Source organism: Rhinatrema bivittatum, chromosome 6 (genome assembly GCF_901001135.1).
Source record: "Rhinatrema bivittatum chromosome 6, aRhiBiv1.1, whole genome shotgun sequence".
Classification (NCBI taxonomy): Eukaryota; Metazoa; Chordata; class Amphibia; order Gymnophiona; family Rhinatrematidae; genus Rhinatrema; species Rhinatrema bivittatum.
In genome coordinates, this window is record NC_042620.1 from 49,892,390 (window position 1) to 49,912,261 (window position 19,872).

Sequence of the window (19,872 nt, forward strand, 5' to 3'; positions counted from 1 at the left end):
CCTCTTCAGCCTTTCCTCACAGGGGAGCTATTCCAGCCCCTTTATCATTTTGGTCACCCTTCTCTGTACCTTCTCCATCACAACTATATCCTTTTTGAGATGCGGCGGCCAGAATTGTACACAGTATTCAAGGTGTGGTCTCACCATGGAGTGATACAGAGGCATTATGACATTTTCCGTTTTATTAACCATTCCCTTCCTAATAATTCCTAACATTCTGTTTGATTTTTTGACTGCTGCAGCACACTGAGCCGATGATTTCAAAGTATTATCCACTATGATGCCTAGATCTTTTTCTTGGGTGGTAGCTCCTAATATGGAACCTAACATCATGTAACTATAGCAAGGGTTATTTTTCCCTATTTGCAACACCTTGCACTTGTCCACATTAAATTTCATCTGCCATTTGGTTGGCCAATCTTCCAGTCTTGCAAGGTCCTCCTGCAATGTATCACAATCCGCTTGTGATTTAACTACTCTGAATAATTTTGTATCTGCAAATTTGATAGCCTCACTCGTCATATTCCTTTCCAGATCATTTATAAATATATTGAAAAGCACCGGTCCAAGTACTGATCCCTGAGGCACTCCACTGTTTACCCTTTTCCACTGAGAAAATTGACCATTTAATCTTACTCTCTGTTTCCTGTCCTTTAACCAGTTTGTAATCCACGAAAGGACATCACCTCCTATCCCATGTCTTTTTAGTTTTCTTAGAAGCCTCTCATCAGGGACTTTGTCAAAGGCCTTCTGAAAATCCAAATACACTACATCTATCGGCTCACCTTTATCCACATGTTTTTAACCCCTTTTTATTGTTCGGTGAGGTTGTGGACCCCTGGGTCGTAGTGAGAGTTGGCTCCACCCACAGGGAGGAGCCCTGTGGGGACTTACTACGACAGGCTCTAATCTCAATAGACAGACAACAGTTAGGTATTTTATTAAGCAGGAACGAAGGCATCCCACTAGGTGGGTATAAACTCTGGAGTGAAGTGGTTCGAAGCTGGTCCTCCTGGTAGTGGTCCGCAGTGTGGGGTACACCAGGGCAGCTCCTCTGGAGTGGAGATGCTTCGTAAATGTGATCCGGTAGTGACCCGCAGCGCAGGATATGCCATGAATCAGGAAGAGATGACAGAAGCACTTGTAGCAGAGGAACAGAATAGATGAGAGCACTCACGATAGTAGAGATGAGGCAGGTAACAGAGAGCACTCGGTAGTGGCCCGAGGTACGGGGTACACCGAAGATCTTGTCATCAAGATGGTACTCACAGACAGAAATAGCAGATTCCTGCTGGCGAGATGGCCTTCTGAGGAGCAGATAGCCAGAGCACAATAGGCCCCCGAGGAGCGGGTACCTAGATCCAATCTCAGTAGTCAGGAACAAGTACTGTGAAGTGAAGAGACGATCTTCGAAGGAGTGGAATCAGGCAAGACGGAAGTCCTTGCTAACTCGTTGGAATCTTGAAACTTGCAGGTTTAAATACATCTTGGTGGGTGAGGTCATTGGAAGGAACGCCCCTGAGGTTCCTGCCATGATGGCAATAAGAAGGGGCTGGTGTGCACTCGCGCGCTAGGTAACTCTGACTTCAAGATGGCATCTGGGATCACCCACACTGTCCCGGGGACACCGGGGAGAGCGGCATTTGCAGGCTAAGGCCAAGAGAAACTTGAGAATCACTGGAGCAGGCAGAAGAGAGGTGAGCAACAGAGGTTGCAGCCATCTGCGACCGACGGGTGCAACACCCTTCAAAAAATGAAGCAAATTTGTGAGGCAAGACTTTGCTTGGCTAAATCCATGTTGACTGTGTTCCATTAAACCATGTCTTTCTATATGTTCTATAATTATGATCTTTAGAATAGTTTCCACTATTTTTCTTTGCACTGAAGTCAGGCTCACTGGTCTATAGTTTCCTGGATCGCCCCTGGAGCCCTTTTAAAATATTGGGGTTACATTGGCCATCTTCCAGTCTTCAGGTACAATGGATGATTTTGATGATAGGTTACAAATTTTAACTAATAGATCTGAAATTTCATTTTTAGTTCCTTCAGAACCCTAGGATATATACCATCCAGTCCAGGTGATTTGCTACTTTTTAGTTTGTCAATCTGGCCTACTACATCTTCCAGGTTCACAGTGATTTCGTTCAGTTCATCTGACTGTTTAAAACAATATCTGGAACTGGTATCTCCCGAACATCTTCATCAGTAAACACAGAAGTAAAGAATGCATTTAATCTTTCTACAATGGCTTTATCTTCCCTAAGAGCCCCTTTAACCCCTCGGTCATCTAATGGTCCAACCGACTCCCTCACAGGTTTCTTGCTTCGGATATATTTTTTAAAGTTTTTATTATGAGTTTTTGCCTCTACGGCCAACTTCATTTCAAATTCTCTCTTTGCCTGTCTTATCAATGCTTTACACTTAATTGATAATACTTATTCTTTTTCTTATTTTCTTCAGATGGATCCTTCTTCCAATTTTTGAAGGAAATTTTTTTGGCTAAAATAGCGCTTTCACCTCACCTTTTAACCATGCTGGTAATAGTTTTAGTAAGTGTGATTGAAAGCAGGCAGCTTCCTTTATGGGAACTATGTGTGTTTATTTGGGTTTAAGTATTTTTCTTTTTTTTTGTATACACCGATGGTTGTATATGTATTGGTATATATTCTCTTTTGTTTATTCATGTTCTTTGTATTATGAATTAAACTAATAAAGAATTCATTATGAAAAAAATGTAGCAAGTCACATAGACTCTATACAGAGTCTCTTTGTCTGTCTCTTATGATTTCTTCTGGAAGAATGAACTGTTTTTAATTTTACTGAGGCTATAGCATCAAGTACTAATCAGAGCTCAAGATAGCATCCCCCAAAATGTTTTGCATAGTCTGCAGAGACATTTCCAATCACAATTATTTAAAACACAGTTAACATTGTCAAGGATTAATTTTTCTCTAGACTATATTTGTTGCTGGTAGTTATCAGGAAGGGAAACAGGATGACTGTATCTTAAATTAAAAAAGAAAGTGATCAACCAATGAGGTTGGAATAACTTTTAGATTAATTGATACATAATGAAAGTCTTCTTCTTATGCACATAGAATGAAGTCTAATATTTGATCTGCTTGGGATAAACCAGTCTTAGACAAAGATGACATAAAATCCTGAGTTAAACTACAAAAGATATCACCAAGAATTCAGGGAATTCCAGAATTAATTTTTGCTGACTTACCACCTGTGGTCCAATTTGCCATCTACTGACCATTAACAATATAATGGTTCTTTAGGAGACCTGTGCTACATAAATTCCCCAAATAATTCATTGTACCCTATTTGCCATTTTTGGGGCTTCTAAAGGCTTATCACTCAAACTCAGGATAGCATTTTAAATCTTCACCCTCTCCTCCCAAATATTTGTTCACTACATTCTCCTTTCTGGCCTCTAAATGGATAAATTGATAACTTAGAGAACAGAATCATAGAACGATTGGGTTGGAATGGATCTCAAGTGGACATCTAAGACAGGTTTTACTATACCTAAACCTTCTTAGAGAGATGTATATCTAACCTGTTTTTAAAAATACCCGCTTTGGACTATGGAATGGTGGGTAACAAATATTTGAAATAAATAAAAAGTGACAGAAATTGCACCACCCCATTGGGTAACTTGTTCTAGTGCTCAGCTAGTTGGAAAGCTCCTAAAAAGCATCATTGGCTTCTGATTCCCATCCACAGCATCTGTAAAAAAAACAAAAAAACACAAGAGGATCTATAAAACTGGAACCATCACTCCTTTGAAAAATGGACATTCAAAACCAAACTCAGTGTTGCTGGTTTGAATAATTAAATAATGTTTGGGATTTTATAACATTTGTTTCTTCATGGTTGGGAAAGTGAATATTTGCTGTTAATGTTTTACAAAATTTCAAGATTGATTAATTCATGCTGAATATTCTCCATGTTGTGCCAATAATCAGTTTTCTTTGCAAACTTTGAACATATGACAATAAAAAAATGTGTCTGTTCAAAGAGATGCCATTGTAGTGGAGTGGAATAAGGCAGCACCTGCCCCTGATGCAGAGAATGTAAACTTCGAGACATGAACCCGTGCGTGGGAATGTCAAAGTAATTTTTAACTGCAAGAAGAAAAATATAAAAAGTAAATGATGAGATATAAAGGACTTGGACTGATGATTAACAAGTGAGCTCATAAAAAGGCACACATGGATTTGTGTCTTAAATACCTGTATATGAAGGCCTCCTAGAACAAGTAACACACAAAATTACAATTGGCAGAACAAAAAAAAGTTAGTTAGCGATTAAAAGTTTTTGGACTAGACATTTGTTTGAGTATAATAAAAAAAAAAAAAAAAAGTCCATGCTTAAGTAAGTTTCAAAATTCCATATTTATTTATTTATTTCCAGACTTTTATACTGCCATCTAATGCCAATCAGAATATCTGACCAGAACGGTTTACAACATAACAAAAATCACATAAAACATACAGCAATTATAAAAATAACAAAACACCTTGAGCCAATAACCAGCACATCTACGTCCCAAATTGGGCACTTGGGAATAGCCATGTTTTTTACCTTCTTTCTGAATGACAAATAGTTTGTCTCCAATATAATAGCCAGTGGTCCTGAATTCCACAGCACTGGCCCACACACTGAGAACATCCTATTCCAAAATACTACCTTCCTAATCTCTTTTACCACTGGAACCTGAAACAAAACACCATGGGCTGAACGTAAATTGTGACTTGGAGAATATCTCCTTAACAACATCTGTAAATATTGCATATCTCTTCCCGGGCCACCTTGAACATTAATGTCATAATCTTAAACTTAGCCCTCTCCCTGATAGGAAGCCAATGAAATTGATTTAATAACGGCCTAGCACTTACTCTCCGTGGGCAAGCAAATATCAACCTGGCCACCATGTTCTGAATGACCTGAAGCTGCTGAGTGGTCTTTACAGACACTCCCAGCAAACCCTATTGCAATAATCCAAAACTAGTGCCACCAGTGCCTGTACCACCATTCTAAACACTGGAAGACTCAGACTATAAATGTTCTTCAGTTGTGAAGCTTCAACAATATGCTTTGCACCATCAATGAAATATGTGATTCAAAAGTCAATCTCTTGTCATAATATACCCCCAAATTTCTTAGCACTGGCACATTACTTCAAAGGTCGTAATACCTCCTTCACTGAAAATAACACCCATTCTCTCTTTCCCTCATTCAAAATCAATTTGTTCATCATCAACCACTTCACAATAGTCTTTAATTTCTCCTAAACTCCAATGAAAGAAGTGACTGGATCCAAACCTATCTACCAGAAAAAGAAGAGATCCAGTCCAAAACAGGACCCCCAAATCCATCTCCCGACATCTCTATATCAAAATATCATGCTCTATCAAATCAAAAGCGCATAACAAATCTAATAAAATCTGACAAAACAATAATGCCTACTTATAAAGAAGTAAAAACTGCCTGGTACCTATAGCAGCACTTTTAAAATGGAAACTTATTAGAGAACAATTGTCAGAGGGAAGAAAGTGTATTTTTGTGCGTATTGAACTAATGCTCAGTTATGTAAAATAAGATAACGTTAAAATGTTTCCAGCTTTCTCTGTTTAGAATGTTTCCAGCTTTCTCAGCTCAGCCCCATTGCCCAATCATGATTGGGCAATGGGGTTGAGCTGATGTCATAAGACACACAGGGATAAATGTTCAACTATACACGCGGGCATACAGGTGCGCACACTACCCGATTTTATAACATGTGCGTGCAAGCGGAGCGGCCTAGGAGGGAACTTCCCTTCCCCCTATTCTAACCTTCCTACCTCTTCCCCTAACCTTTCCACCCCCTAGCCCTATTCTAACACCCCCGCCCTCTATCTTACCTTTTGCGCCTGCTTCTGGGCAGGCGCAAGTTGTGTGCGCTGGCAGCCTGCCAGCATGCGATCCCCCGGCACAGAGGCAAATGGCCGCTGTGCCGGAGGCCTCTGGCCCTGCCCCTTTTTTAAAGCCCCGGGACTTAAATGCATCCCGGGGCTTTATGCATGTCACCAGACCTTTATAAAATAGGCCCGGCACCCGTAACCCACTCTACACGCGTAAATCTTTTAAAATTTGGCCCACGTTGTTTCTCTCTCTCTCTGTTTGCTTCCTTCAGGTTTCATTTTTGATCTGCCCTGCAACTGTCCTGTAGCTACTATGAGAGTAGGAATTTTTGTTTTACTCAGGTATTTAGTTACTCAATTTAATTTTGAACACAAAGGTTCAATGAACCACATCCTCCAACATTTACCTGGCTAGATCGGCCTTGCTGAAAGTTTTACTCCTCTGCCTGGCTAACAATACAAGTGGGATTTTCCATCTCATGTCTTTCTAGCTGGGTTAAAAAGATGTGTTCCCCAGGGGGGGCAGGTGTTTAGGGCAGAGGAGTAAATAGCCTACTTACATTGCAACGTTCCAATGTATGCAGGCTGTATAACCCTCATCCACTAAAAAGCAAGGGTAAAGTATGGTAAACCTGGATGGGAGCATGTGTGCCTCTGTATCTTAGCAACTACTGCTGCCGCCACTGTAGTGCTCTGCCCCTCCCTGCTCCCTGCTGTTGCCATAGCCTGCCTTCTATCTCCCTGGTGAATGTGCAGGCCACCAATTAGATGAAAGGAGGACCTGCTGGGTGTGTGTGTGTGTGTGTGTGTGTGTGTGTGTGTGTGTGTGTGCATAGACGACTCCACGGGGGCGCCAGAGGAACGAGAAACTAATAAAGACAGACATGAAACTGAGAGTGTGATTACTAAGTTGATGCTTGTTGCGTGTTTAATGTCAGATCAGGGCTATTTTGTATAGGTTAGAGGCAGGAGAGCCTGAAGCTCTGTAGATAGGTGGCTGGGACTCTCTAGAGAAGACTCTGCACCTAGGGAAATTCATGCGTGGGTGGGGGAACACCCTGGTGAGGAGGTTGGGAGGGCCAGCCAGAACAGGACCTGTGTACTCAGGAAGGGCCAGTGGTATCCGCTCTCACCTGCCAGTGGCTGTGCCTCAGTGCACTGTGCTGCAGCCACTACCAGCAACCCCAGTAGGGTTGCCAACTGGTTCCAGATTTTCAGGACAGGTTGATCCAGTCCTGCTTTTACCCCATTGCATGCATGGGACTTGTAATCTGAATTCCTTATTGCTGTTCCTTAGAAAAACAAAATTACAAATCCCTGCGTGCAATGGGGTAAAAGCAGGGCTGGATCTCAACCTGCCCTGGAAATCTGGAGCCAGTTGGCAACCCTAAACCCCAGGACTGTGGGGAAGTGCAGTCCTGAGAAACCGAAGCGACCTGTGTTTTGGGAGACATAGAACCAAGACTTTGAGTTGTAAACTCCATCTGCAGCATTCCTGTTTGTGAATTGTGCATATCAAATAAAAGGGCTCATTCACAAGATTTGTTAACTGTTTACCATGCGGTAAATGGCCTAACACGGGGATAACAGAAGGTATTTCAAGTTATTTAGCTCCCGGCACTGTGCATACTAAAATGAGCCGATTAACATGCCTTAAACTATGCAAATCAAATAATGCAGCCTGCCTGAAAAATTGCAAGCTGCTTTATTTGAATGGAAGTTAGCTATCCGGCTAAATGCGTGCACCCTGTCCCCCATTTTGGTGCTTTTTCCTAGATTAGGGGGGGCTATGGGTCCGGGTTCAAGTCCGGATGAGGAGGAAGAATTCTCTTCCAGTGCCCCTGGCGCTGTCAATCACTATATCAATGACCACTTCATGCTCTATATCAAATATCTCCAGGAGCTGCCAGATTGTGAAAAATAACAGCAGGAAAGTTAAAATTAGCAAAACAGGGAGAAACCAGGAATCACAAAAGGGTCCACATGGGGAGCACTGAAAGAAAACACTGAAGTCCATAGTTGGTGTTCAGATAAAAGGACCTGATTCACTAAGGGGTAGATTTTAAATTTTATTTATTTATTTATTTTATTTAGAAACTTTTATATACCGACAACCGTTTGCACATCGTATCGGTTTACAGATAACTAAAAACTTTCGGCATTGCCTTTACATGGAACAGAAACTGTGAACTAGGGAACAGCAAACATCTAAAAGCACATTAATAGTATTTACAAAGGTAGGAGACAGAGTAGATTAATTACAGCTTGGGAACTAGGAAGGCAAGAGGGGCAAATCGGGAAGATATGCAACTTCGGTAACTGGCAAGGCAAGGATGGACAATTTACAAAATATTAGACAAAAGTTAGGTTGCAAAAGCGTTAAGATCAGAGGGCAGGTGAGGAGAGGAAGAGGAGGGGAAGGAGAGTGTTGCTAAAAGCAGCAGGAGTGCTGGAAGATAAAGGAGGTGTACTCAAAGGTTTAGGTGGTTTCCGGAGGGCGGTTCATGGAGGAAGGAAAGGCCTGTATGAACAGCCAGGTTTTTAGTTTTTTTAATTTAGCTGTGGCGGTTTCAGTGCGTAGGTCAGGGGGCATTGAATTCCAAAGGGTGGGACCTGCTAGGGAGAAGGCTCTGTTTGTTCATTGTGGAGCTGAGTTTGGTGGATTTAATGGAAGGGGTACGTAGGGTTCCTTGGAGAGCAGTATGGGTTGGACGGGTGGAAGTGCGAGGAAAAAGGGGAGGGTTGAAGAGTCGGAGTTTTCATTAGTGATACTTTTGTGGATGAGTGAGATAGCCTTGAAAAGGATTCGAGAATGTATAGGTAGCCAGTGGAGATCGATAAGAGTTGGTGTAATGTGGTCACATTTTTTGGAACTAGTGAGGATGCGTGCTGAGGCATTTTGTAAGAGTTGTAGAGGTTTGGTATATGTGGCAGGGAGGCCAAGGAAAAGAGAGTTACAGTAGTAACTAAAATAAATTAAAATAAATAGTAAAATAAATACTTGCGCGATCTCGTACTTTTGTTCGCGCACCAGGCGCGAACAAAGGTACGCTGGATTTTATAAGATACGCGCGTAGCCGCGCGTATCTTATAAAATCTGGGGTCGGCGCGCGCAAGGGGGTGCACATTTGTGCAACCTGCGCGCACCGAGCCCAGCGCGCGCTGCCTGTTCCCTCCAAGGCCGCTCCGATTTCGGAGCGGCCTCAGAGGGAACTTTCCTTCGCCCTCCCCCCACCATCCCCTCCCTTCCCCTACCTAACCCACCCCCCCCCCCCCCGGCCCTATCTAACCCCCCCCCCCACCTTTGTCGGTAAAGTTACGCCTGCTTTCAGCAGGCGTAACTTTGCGCGCGTCGCCGGCAGCCCCGCTCCGTCCTCCGGTCCCGGGGGCTGGTCCGGGGGCCTCGACCACGCCCCCGGGCCGGCGCCACGCCCCTGAAATGCCGCGGCACACCCCAGAAACACCGCGTTGTTTCGGGAACGCCCCCAGACACGCCCCCTCCTGCCCCTTTTCGAAAGCCCCTGGACTTACGTGCGTCCCAGGGCTTTACGCGCGCCGGCGGCCTATGCAAAATAGGCGCGCGGGCCTTTTAAAATCCGCCCCTAAGGGTTTTTCCTATAGACACAAAATGGGAGAAAAGCCTTAATGAATCTGGCCCAAAGATAGTTTTACTGAAACTTAAAGAAGAGGATCCAAGTCAAGATCACAAAAAATAAGAATCACCATGCACCCAATGAACAATAGAAAGCAAATGGCTTCTTTGTCCATTTGCCTTCCTACTCTTGCACCTTCATCCTGATTGAAAATATTCTTTCTTATCATGAGAGTGGGATAACTAGAGTGTAATTCCAGTTCTGGCATGAACTGGGCAGAAAGAAGAAAAATATCCCCAAGCAAAAGTATCCAAGCTGGGTTCAAAAACGTCAAGCTCTTCAAATGTAATCCAAACTCTTAAAAAACAAAAAATCCAAGTCTCTTGAGTTATGAACTCAAAAGTTTACATCCTTCTCTTCACCCAAGCTGTTAACTGATCATACCTTGGGAAAATCTCTTGGTCTTCTACCCTCTGTCTCTTGAAAGCCTGGGAAAGGTTTCAGCTCCTCACTCTTCCACTATTTCCCATCCTGCTGCCTTGAGATCCTAGAGGAATCTCTAGCCTCCTTTCTTCTCCTTAGCTCTTGACCCCAGTGAAGCACTGGGCATGCTCCAGGACTTTATACCCCAAAAAGCCTATTCCCCCAAAAGGTGGGGGGTTATAGCACCGGGAGGAATCAAAAATATTAAATCCCCCCCCTCCTACTGCCCTTAGGTAGAAGAATCACAGAGGGATAATGTTAGCGACTGACATAGCCCCATCACATTCATTTGAATATGGACCTCATATTGTCCAGTTACTGACTGTAAAGGATTATTCGTCATGATTGCTGAGTTCCATTATCAAAATCTTGGTGAGGGAGGAGGAGGCACAAAGTTAAAGATTCACCTGGGGTGCCTACTAACCTTGTACCTGCCCTGAACTCCCCGGCAGAAATCAGCAGGTGTAAAATGTGTGCAGGTCATTTTCAAAGAGAAAGTGCACATGTAATTTCCCTTTGAAGATGAATGTAAAATCTGCAGGGGAAAAAGGTACCCAGAGATTTTGCCCCAGTGTGGGGTATTGTAAAATTTACCCCCACAGGGCTCTTGCGCATAAACCCCAGTCATTATAAATTCATCACAAAAATATGCCCTGCAAGCATTTCATGCATTTCAAAATGTTCACAAAAGAACAAGGACATTCATTTAAAAAAGGAAAAGTGGGAGTACACATAACAGGTCTATGATAAACGCACACAAAAATCACGACATTCAGCGTTAAGGGAAGCCCAGTACCCATCCCAGGCACCCTCTTGCATTTTTACTGCATCACAGTTGATATCACTAATGTTTTTCTTATGATATCAACCCAAAATGATAGAATCCTATGAAAATAGAAGTTTAGAATGTTTTTTTTTAACATCAATAAATATATCAGAGGATTTCATTCATTTCAAGCATCATTTATAATCTACGTGGCTTGTAAATATTTGGAGTCTCTAGGTCTTGCCATTGTCTGATGCAGCTAAATGTTTAAAAATTGTTAATTGATATTACGGAGGTACCCTGCAGGGAGTACGTAATTTGCACCCGCAGGTTATAAATGTCTTTCCGAAAATAAATAAATACATTTCATTATCATGGACAATATGAAATACCACTGGGAGGCACGTCATACTCAATCCAAATATCAGCAATGAGAATATTAATTTCAAAATAGTTTGAAAAAAAAATTTTTTTTTTCAAATCATACACTGTAGAATTTTAAAATGATAAAACCCCCATCCTTCATTTTAAACTATATTAAAGTGGCAGCCTTTGCTTTCCAGGTACTGTATTAGTCTATGTTTGTTTACATTAATTTACATCTACCTGACTCAGATGTTGCTGGAGTGAACTGAAGACTGTATTGCACTTTGAACTTGGGCAGAGGTAAATCGTAGTGTTTACTATTCAACCCACTCTTTGATTGGTTGGGTACAGTGGGAGGAGATCTGGGCGGATGGCTAAAGGAGCTAACATCAAGCATCGTTCAGCAGACAATTTCATTTGTAAAACAGTTTGAAGGGGCATCTCATTAGTGGAACACTGTGATCGTTTGGAAATGAAAATCGATATTCATAGTCACATTTTGCCCAAGGATTGGCCTGACCTAAAAAAGGTAATCGAAGTTCATTTGTATGATGTGCACACACTGTACAGATGAGGCACTGATAGTGGAATCAAATGCTTGAACCTTGCCATATAAATACTATGTTTTTGAAGTCTTGCTCAGTTTTTGTTATAGGCAGGCAATTGCAATGTTCTTGGCTTTCACAAAATTCCAGAAAGTAATTGTAAAGCTTAGAAGCCACACAAGTCTTGATCTCTAACAATTCCTTTCTTTAAAAGAAATGTTTGTGATTATTTAATGTGGATTTGCAATAAAACATAATGGTATTTCAAGATCAACAAGCAAAATGGATCATTTTGAGTTTTGCAAACAGAAATAAAGGTCAATACATCTAAGCTGATTAACACACCAGCCACACTATTTTAATCAAGCTTTGCAGAAAAAGAAACCCATTTCTTTTCAAACTATACATGTTTCAGTTTGGAATCATCCGAACACTATGAGAAACACTCAATAGATAACACACGTAAGCCAGGACATTACTGTTACATTCACATTTTGAATAAAGCCAAGCTTGACACCACATCCTGACCAATCAGACAAATCAAAATGTGGAGCCTTCTCGCACAGAACATTTCAGTCGGTGAATATACAATTCCCATGCCCAGGTACTACAGCACGTTGCTTTCTTTGTTTCATTTCAATTCCCTTGAAGCTTGCACAGTCACCGTGGGCAATAATACTGTATACAGTAAGAGTTGTTCCAGATTAGCCTATGTCCTTGTAAAATATTAATAGCTTGTAAACATTTTTCTTGCTTTTCTTATCTCTTGCATTTCATAATTAGCACACTACACGGACAAGGGAATGGCTCTTTCATTTAGATCAGGGCATTGGTTCGATGAAGAGCTGCTGTATACTATGTGTCTTGTGAGCTTGTATCTGCTGTTTAAATATTAATAGACAGAAAAGGGTGACCTTTAGCCCAGTGCTGAATCATGGAAATTGAAGTGCTGGATCGATATACAGTACCTTTCAGCCAAAGAAGAATTAATTGGATTATAACAGAAGCCAAGAACATTCAAAGAGCTCGTTCCTTGCCTTTGATGCTTCACGTGTTTATTGCATGTGAAGTAAGATTTTAATGGATGACAGGGCAGGGCGAGTTAGCACAGGAAATAAGTCAGTGCCACTTTGAACTTCGGCAGTGTGCGGCAGGAGAAGGTTGAGCTACCTTGACCTGCTCTTCTTCAGCCCCCTCTCGTCTGATTGGTTAGGCAATAGGGCTGTGCTGTCATTTAAAACAACACGGAAATAAATATCAGCCATATTTGTAATATTTGTGAGATTGCTTTGTGCTGCTATTAATCCAAAACAACACAAAATGAATGAATGAAATATCATTTGTCATTTTAGCACATACTAAAGGGTTTCAACGAGCTCCATGCTAAATTAAGTAAAGTACATGCTCTGTCAGGAAGGTACACTCGTCAAATTATAGCATGTGTATAAATGGAAGAATGAAACAATATAAATGCCAAGAAACCTATACAAAATGCTATAATGACACAAAAAGAAACTTTGTAAACTTAGATTTTAATAAAATTACTTTTTGTGCCTTACAGTAAACCGTTGTGACGGTATCCACCTTAATGATGGTATAGAAAAGATGTAAAATAAATAAATAAATAAATGAAAGGTTTTTTCCTGCACATCCCTAGCAGATAGAGGTGGGACATGCCAGAAGGAAGGAAGGGGCGTGAGGTTGGTCAGGGCATGTGGCTCCTTCACTTCTGGACTGGGGGAGGGGGGGGGCGGGCAGGAGAAGCGGAGTCCATTAGGGAACCCCTGCCACTTCATTCTGCGTACGTGTGTGGGAAGGAAGTGAGGGTAGATGAAATCCTCCTTGCTAGTGGTCACTCAGTGAAAGAGCTGGCTAGCGTGAGGGATCTGTAGATGGAGCTAGCATGTGTGCATAGTTTTTTGGGGTTACTGTGCATGCTAGGACTATGGCCTGTGAAGGAGTGTCTGTTAGACCCTCCTTAAAAGTTCAAGGCCAGGCATTTAGCCTGGTGTACCTTAAGAGAGCCCACTAGGGAATCCTAGTTGCAGAGTGTTCCCTGGGAAGAGGGATAGGAAGGCAGGCCCCAGAGAGGATAACGGGTCCCACCCGCTAGAAGGAAGCAGGAGCTTTGCAAAAACTACTTATTTGTAAACTACTGCATTTCTGTTTCCAGCACTGCTGAGGTAAGCGGGCATTTGTTTGTTAATTTGCTTCTATACAACTCTGTAGAAGAATAGCCGGAGACCAGACTGCTCTGTCCTCCGGCAAGTCAACGATTTTTCAAACTGTGCTACATGGCCATTGTAGTGGGAAAAGAAATTAAAGGTAGGTAAATCTTGTTGCCTAGATCATTAAGTTCTGTTTTACTGTGCACATTCAATTTTAACTGGCTCACAAGCTAAACAGTTTTTAGCAGGAGTTTTATTGCATAGGCCATTTTATTAAGCATGTTTTTCAGTGGAAAGCATCTGTTGTCAACAGCTGGTCCATCTATCTGTCAGTTCATCCATACACATACTGCAGAGGTACAACCACTGTACTGATAATGTCTGAAAATCGGTAGGTTGGTTGTCCCCTGAAAGTTGTGGTGGAATACTGTAACAGTATTCCACCACAACTTGGGCCTTATGCAACCTGCTGACAGTTCTCTGGAACAGACTCTCAGAGGCAGCTATTTGCCTCTGAGTGTCTGCAGAAAAAAAATCACTTTATTCCACGTGCCAGCAATTACTTTTCACTTGGAACTTTCACTTCCTTTTGAGACACCAGGATTTCTGCCTGTAAGGATTTGCATAAATAACTGTAGGCCAGTCCAAGTCCCCAGGACTCCCAGGAACCTACTCCTTACAATATATTTTACAGAGTCCATGTCCCAAAATCAACAGCCTGGACACTTCTATTCTTACATCTTGGCAAGTCCATTTCCTCTGGTTCTGTAGGTCTCCTCCTCTCTCTCTGTTTATAGGTAGAACTTTCTCTCTTATAGTCTCCTCCTCCCCCTCCCCCCCAACAAGCTGACCACTTTGTAATTCATCTCAGCTGTGACTCCTGATTATTCACACAGCTCTCTGTCACTGGTGTTCTCACCCTAATTGATTCCACTGCAAAAAAATAAATCTACAAACTACATTCCCCAGCAGTCTTTGTTTCCTGGTCCACCAGGTTTTATTACCCCCAAGTCAACTCCTAGCAGCTTTGTACTTCCTGGTGCATCTGGCTTTATTCTCCCCTAGGTGCTTCAGCACATGTAAACCCCTTTGGTTCGTTACAATACTGATTTTGGTTCAGATTGCTCCAGTTTTGAGACTCCCTGTACCCCAAATATTCCCCTATATTATATAATTTATAACTTTTCCCAATTTTTATAATAAGAGGCTTTACAAAACGTTTGCTAACAGTTATCATGCATGTTGCCATGAGGGGAAAAAAAGGGGTAAGTACTCCCACAAAAAAAATGGCTTGCCTCTTCTTTGTCCCCCCCCCTCCCCAGTTGCAGAAAATGGCTGGTGACCCTGCCCTGCCCCAACTCCTTCAACTTCCACTCCATGACCCAGCACCATTGAGCAACAGACCAGTGCCAGCAGCCAAATACTTCAAATCCACAACTGGAGCTAGCACCTCTCCCTCCTACATGGTTCACAACTCAACTACTTCAAATCACTCGTGGGAGAGAGCGACACTGGTGGCAAGAGGAGGGGGTTAATTACGCTGGGCTACTGGTGCTGCTCTTCTGGCAGCTGAGGCAAAGCTATGAAGAAGGGAGGCAAGAGAGAGAACCAGGAAGCAAGCGGAATAGGTCAAAGTTCTAGAGGGAAAGGAGAGAGAGAGAGAGGGGATTCAGGGATTGGCGGAGAATGAAGACTTGATAAAACATGTATTTATTTTTATTTATTTAAAAATATGTATAGTCTGCCATTCCAACGCTCCTGGTGGGGTACAATAAAATACGCACAAATCCCATTTCAATATGCCAATAAAAACAAGGAAAATCAAATACTTTATAAAGACAACTGAAGGATTGCATTGGGATTGGTGACAGAGTGCAGATTCAGACATCACGGGCCTTATTTTCTAAGGCTATCGCACGCTTGCGCTACCAGCCTGCGAAGGGGACATCGGGGCGGAGTCGGCCCCGGAAGAGGAGGAGTCGGGGCGTCACCGGGGCCGACTCCGCGAAGACGGCGCAGACAGCGAAAAGGTAAGGCAGCCTTTTCGCTGCCTATTTCACACCGAATAACGACACCTTTTATGGTGTCGTTATTCGGCGCATCGCCGGCAGCGATTGCACCGCGGCTGTGCGATCGCTGCCGGCTAGCGCAGGACCGCCCCCCCGTTTCGCCTCCCCGCCTCCTGTAACCACTGGATTTTCTAAGTTCTGTAAACTTAGAAAATCCGCCCCAATGTAAGAGAGAGTGGAGACTTGGGGGATTGGATGGGAAAGTGCACATAAGAATAGGTGAAGGATGGGTAGCTACGTTATTTGAAATATCTACTCAATAAAGATGATTTTTGAACTATTGTTCAGGCATTTATATTGTCCTCAGTAGATTACTGCAACTCTCTTTTTGTTGGTTTGCCAGGCATCTCACTTAGAGCTGTACAGGTTCTGCAAAATTCAGCTGCACGGCTTATATTTGGGGGACAGCGATATGATCATGTTACGCCCTGGCTCAAGGAACTTCATTGGCTTCTTGTGAAGTTCAGGTCAAGGTTTAAGTTACTTCTACTTTCTTTTAAGGTATTGAAACACAAAAGTCCTGCTTATTTAGCTGATCTTTTGCAACCTTATATCCCTGGTCGTAATTTACATTCTGCTGATAAGAACCTTTTGGTGGTTCCTTCCTCCAAATTAGCTCAACTGCAAGAAACATGTTGCAGATCATTTTTGATCATTGGGCCTACCTTGTGGAATGCTTTACCTGGAATCTTGCGAGATTCTGAAGATATAAATTCATTTTGAAAGCATCTTAAGTCATACCTGTTTACTCAGGCGTTTTCTTAATAAGTGTTTATTTTTTTTAATTTTAATGTGTTTTTTTAATTATTATTTTGGGTTAATATTATATTCAATTGCTGTATGTATTTTGTATTTTTAAAGATGCCTTCTAGTGTATTCCGTTTAGCACATTTGTTATCAATTGAATAGAAATACTTTAAAAAAAAAATAAATAGCAGAAAGACTGGGGACTTGGAGATTGAGTGGGGATTGGGGAGAAAGTGAGAGCTCAGATTGTGGGAGATTAGGGACTCAGAAACTAAAAGGGAAATCAGGGATTAGGGACAGAAGAGACTCAGGAGTGGGGTCTTTGGGATTGGTGTGGACTCAGGTTGGGGAGAATGCGGAAATTTGGAGATTGAGTGGAATTCAGAAGAATAATGAGGTGAATAATGAGGATTTGATGAGTGGATGAGAGGTATGAATGGGGATGTATTATATGAACTATGGATACGAATGGGCATGTGAGATATGATTCAGAAGTGTAAGAAAAGGGTCAAGAGATGGTATAAGGGACTTGAAGAGATGGGGAGAGGAAGCGAGGCAGAGGAAAGTAGATGAAGTTGGAGAGTGGGTGAATACAGAGGGTGGAAATAGAGGACTAGGGAGAAGGTAAAGGAGGGGGGAATAGGAGACTGGAGAAAGAGTAAGAGTGAATGGAAGGACTGAGGACAGGGGAAGAGCAGGGGAAAGAAAGCAGGGGAGCAGGGATAGAGGAAAAGGGAGATTTAGGACTGGAGAATGAGATAGGGTAAGAAAGGGACATAAAATCTAGCTATGATGCAGAGAAGAGAGACTAGGAAAAAAGGATAAAAAAGAAAAGCCAGTTTCAGAGAAAGATGTAGAGAAGAAAGTGAAAAAGACAGGAGGTGAGAAAAGAAACAGAAAATGAAAAAAAGACCCTGGAAAAGAAGTTAAGAGGAAAGTAGAAAATAAAGAATGGGATCAACATAATTAGAAAAATAAATGCCCAGATAAGGGTAGAAAAAAGCATTTTATTTTCAATTTAGTGATTAGAATATGTCAACTTTAAGAATGTGCATCATTTATATCTTTGCAAACTTCTTAGTGTAGGAGGAAATAAATTTCTGTTTCCATTTCTTCTGTGTTGCATTATATACAGAGTCTGGCTCTGCAGGTTCTACATTTCAGTTTTTGCCTGCACCTACAAGCTGCTCAGTTTATTTTTGAGTCTCCTAACAGCCTAGGGGTGAACCTCAAGGTGTTGAACTGAAATTAGAAACTGGTTATATGAAAAATATCATTTGGATGATGATCTAAGATAGTGAAATAGTTAGATAAGTCAGTGGCCAGAGCCAAAGAGATACACAGGGAGAGCTATAACCAATAGAAAAAAAAGAGGTAATAATTCCTCTGTATAGTGGGTTGGTGAGACCTCTCCTAGAATATTGTGTCCAGTTCTGGAGTCTATACCTCTGAAAGGATATAAACAGACTGGAGTTAGTCCAGAGAAAGATTACCAAAATAATGCAGGGTCTCTTCCAAAATCCCTATGAGATGAGCTTTAGGAATCTAAATATGTACTGTATACCCTAGAGGAGAGGAGAGACAGGGGTTATAAGAGACAGACATTCATATACCTTAAAGGTATAAATAATGCACAAGAAGCTAACATTTTCTGAGAAAAAAATGTTCTAGGTCATGGTATAATTTCCCATCAATAGTCTCACCTCAAATGGTTACCTCCTTATACCTTACTAGAACTTATGGGTCCTAGCAAATGTGGCATGCAAAAATTAGTAGAAGCCTCAGAGTGAATCATTGCAACTAAGTGGAGTTCTTGTTCTTTCCTTGACAATCATATAGGAGCTAACCATGTAGGAGAGTCTTTGATCAGTTGATTCCTGAGAGGATGAGACAGTTTACATCACAACTCTATGTTCCTGCTTGGGTGTGGGATTAGTTATAAGATCACTCCCATCCTTAGAAGTTTGCATTAACTGCCAATTGAATTTTAGGCTTGCTATATGGTTTAAATATGGTTTTAAAATCCATATTTTAAATTGCACAACTGTCTTGCTTCATATAATTCAGGTAGCCTCTTGAGATCTTTTCAAGAGGTTTTGTTCAACAAACCTTCCATAAGAGAAATTTGCCTGATTAGCAACACATGGGATTATCTTTTACTTGCATACACCCCAAGCTGTAGAACTGGCTCCCATCTGAAGCTCAAGTTTCCACAGATTGCTTAGCATTCAGAAAGCTGTTTATGACATTGCATTTCATCCAAGATTTCAAGTGATCATTGTTTTATTGGTTTCCAAAGCATATTTATTCTGATTTATTTATGTATTCATTTTTATATACCGACATTAAATCAAAGATGTCACATCAGTTTACAGGGAACGGAGAATGAAATAAGCGAAGAGATTCTTATCCTTTGCCTTTAATGTGATGGCTTGTATTTTCAGGGTCTGATTTATAGATGGTTTATTTATCTTATTGATTATGGATATTTAATACTGCAATATATGAATCTTAGTGTACTTGTGCTATGATATATATTATGTATTCTTTTAGTATTTTATGGATGTTTATATGATGGTTTAGGTATCTGTGCTATAATTTATTATGGATTTTATTGTTGCTTATAGTATTGTTATGATTATTTATTTATTTATTTAAAAACTTTTCTATACCGTCGTTAAGCGGGTGCCATCACAACGGTTCACAATAAGGCACATAACTATATGTTGTATAAAGTGTCTAGAATTCTAACAATTAAACAGGTGCCATCAAATTACTGTAACATAGTATCATAATAAATATTATTTGGTGGGCAATATAAGTCATGTCCAGTTTTCTCTGTCTCAGCTATAAGATAAAAGTACTACTTAACTCTGGTTCTTTGTTGTTTCAAAATAAAAGAGAGAATTTAGAATATACAGAAGTGAGAAAGGTGTGTGTGTGTGTGTGTGTGTGGGAGGGGTTTGACTGACCGCAACCAACATTTCCCTGGGTTCTCCTCTCAATTCTCTTTGTTGTATGCTTGCTTAAATAGCCATGTTTTCAAACTTTTTATATTTTATATTTATATTATATATTTATATTTATATTTTATATATTATTTTGTTATTGTTTTGTGCTATCATTGTTTATTTTATTGCTATATCCCAACTAGAGGACTTGTTACGATCCTGCCCGCGAGGAGCGCGGGCAGGCCCTCACCTCCACGCGGCCAGCCGGGCCG

General features: G+C 41.3%; 1 protein-coding gene across 4 annotated transcripts in view; it reads left to right on the plus strand.

Annotated features, from left to right (window-relative positions):
* Positions 1–11,511: 11,511 nt before the first annotated feature.
* The window catches only part of ACMSD (aminocarboxymuconate semialdehyde decarboxylase), a 115,347-nt gene continuing 106,986 nt past the window's right edge, over positions 11,512–19,872 (plus strand). For all 4 annotated transcript variants that reach the window (XM_029605366.1, XM_029605368.1, XM_029605367.1 and 1 more), the window contains exon 1: positions 11,512–11,649. In XM_029605366.1, coding sequence (XP_029461226.1) covers positions 11,593–11,649 — 57 coding nt within the window. In that variant the 5' untranslated portion in view covers positions 11,512–11,592. The remainder of the gene's footprint in view (positions 11,650–19,872) is intronic.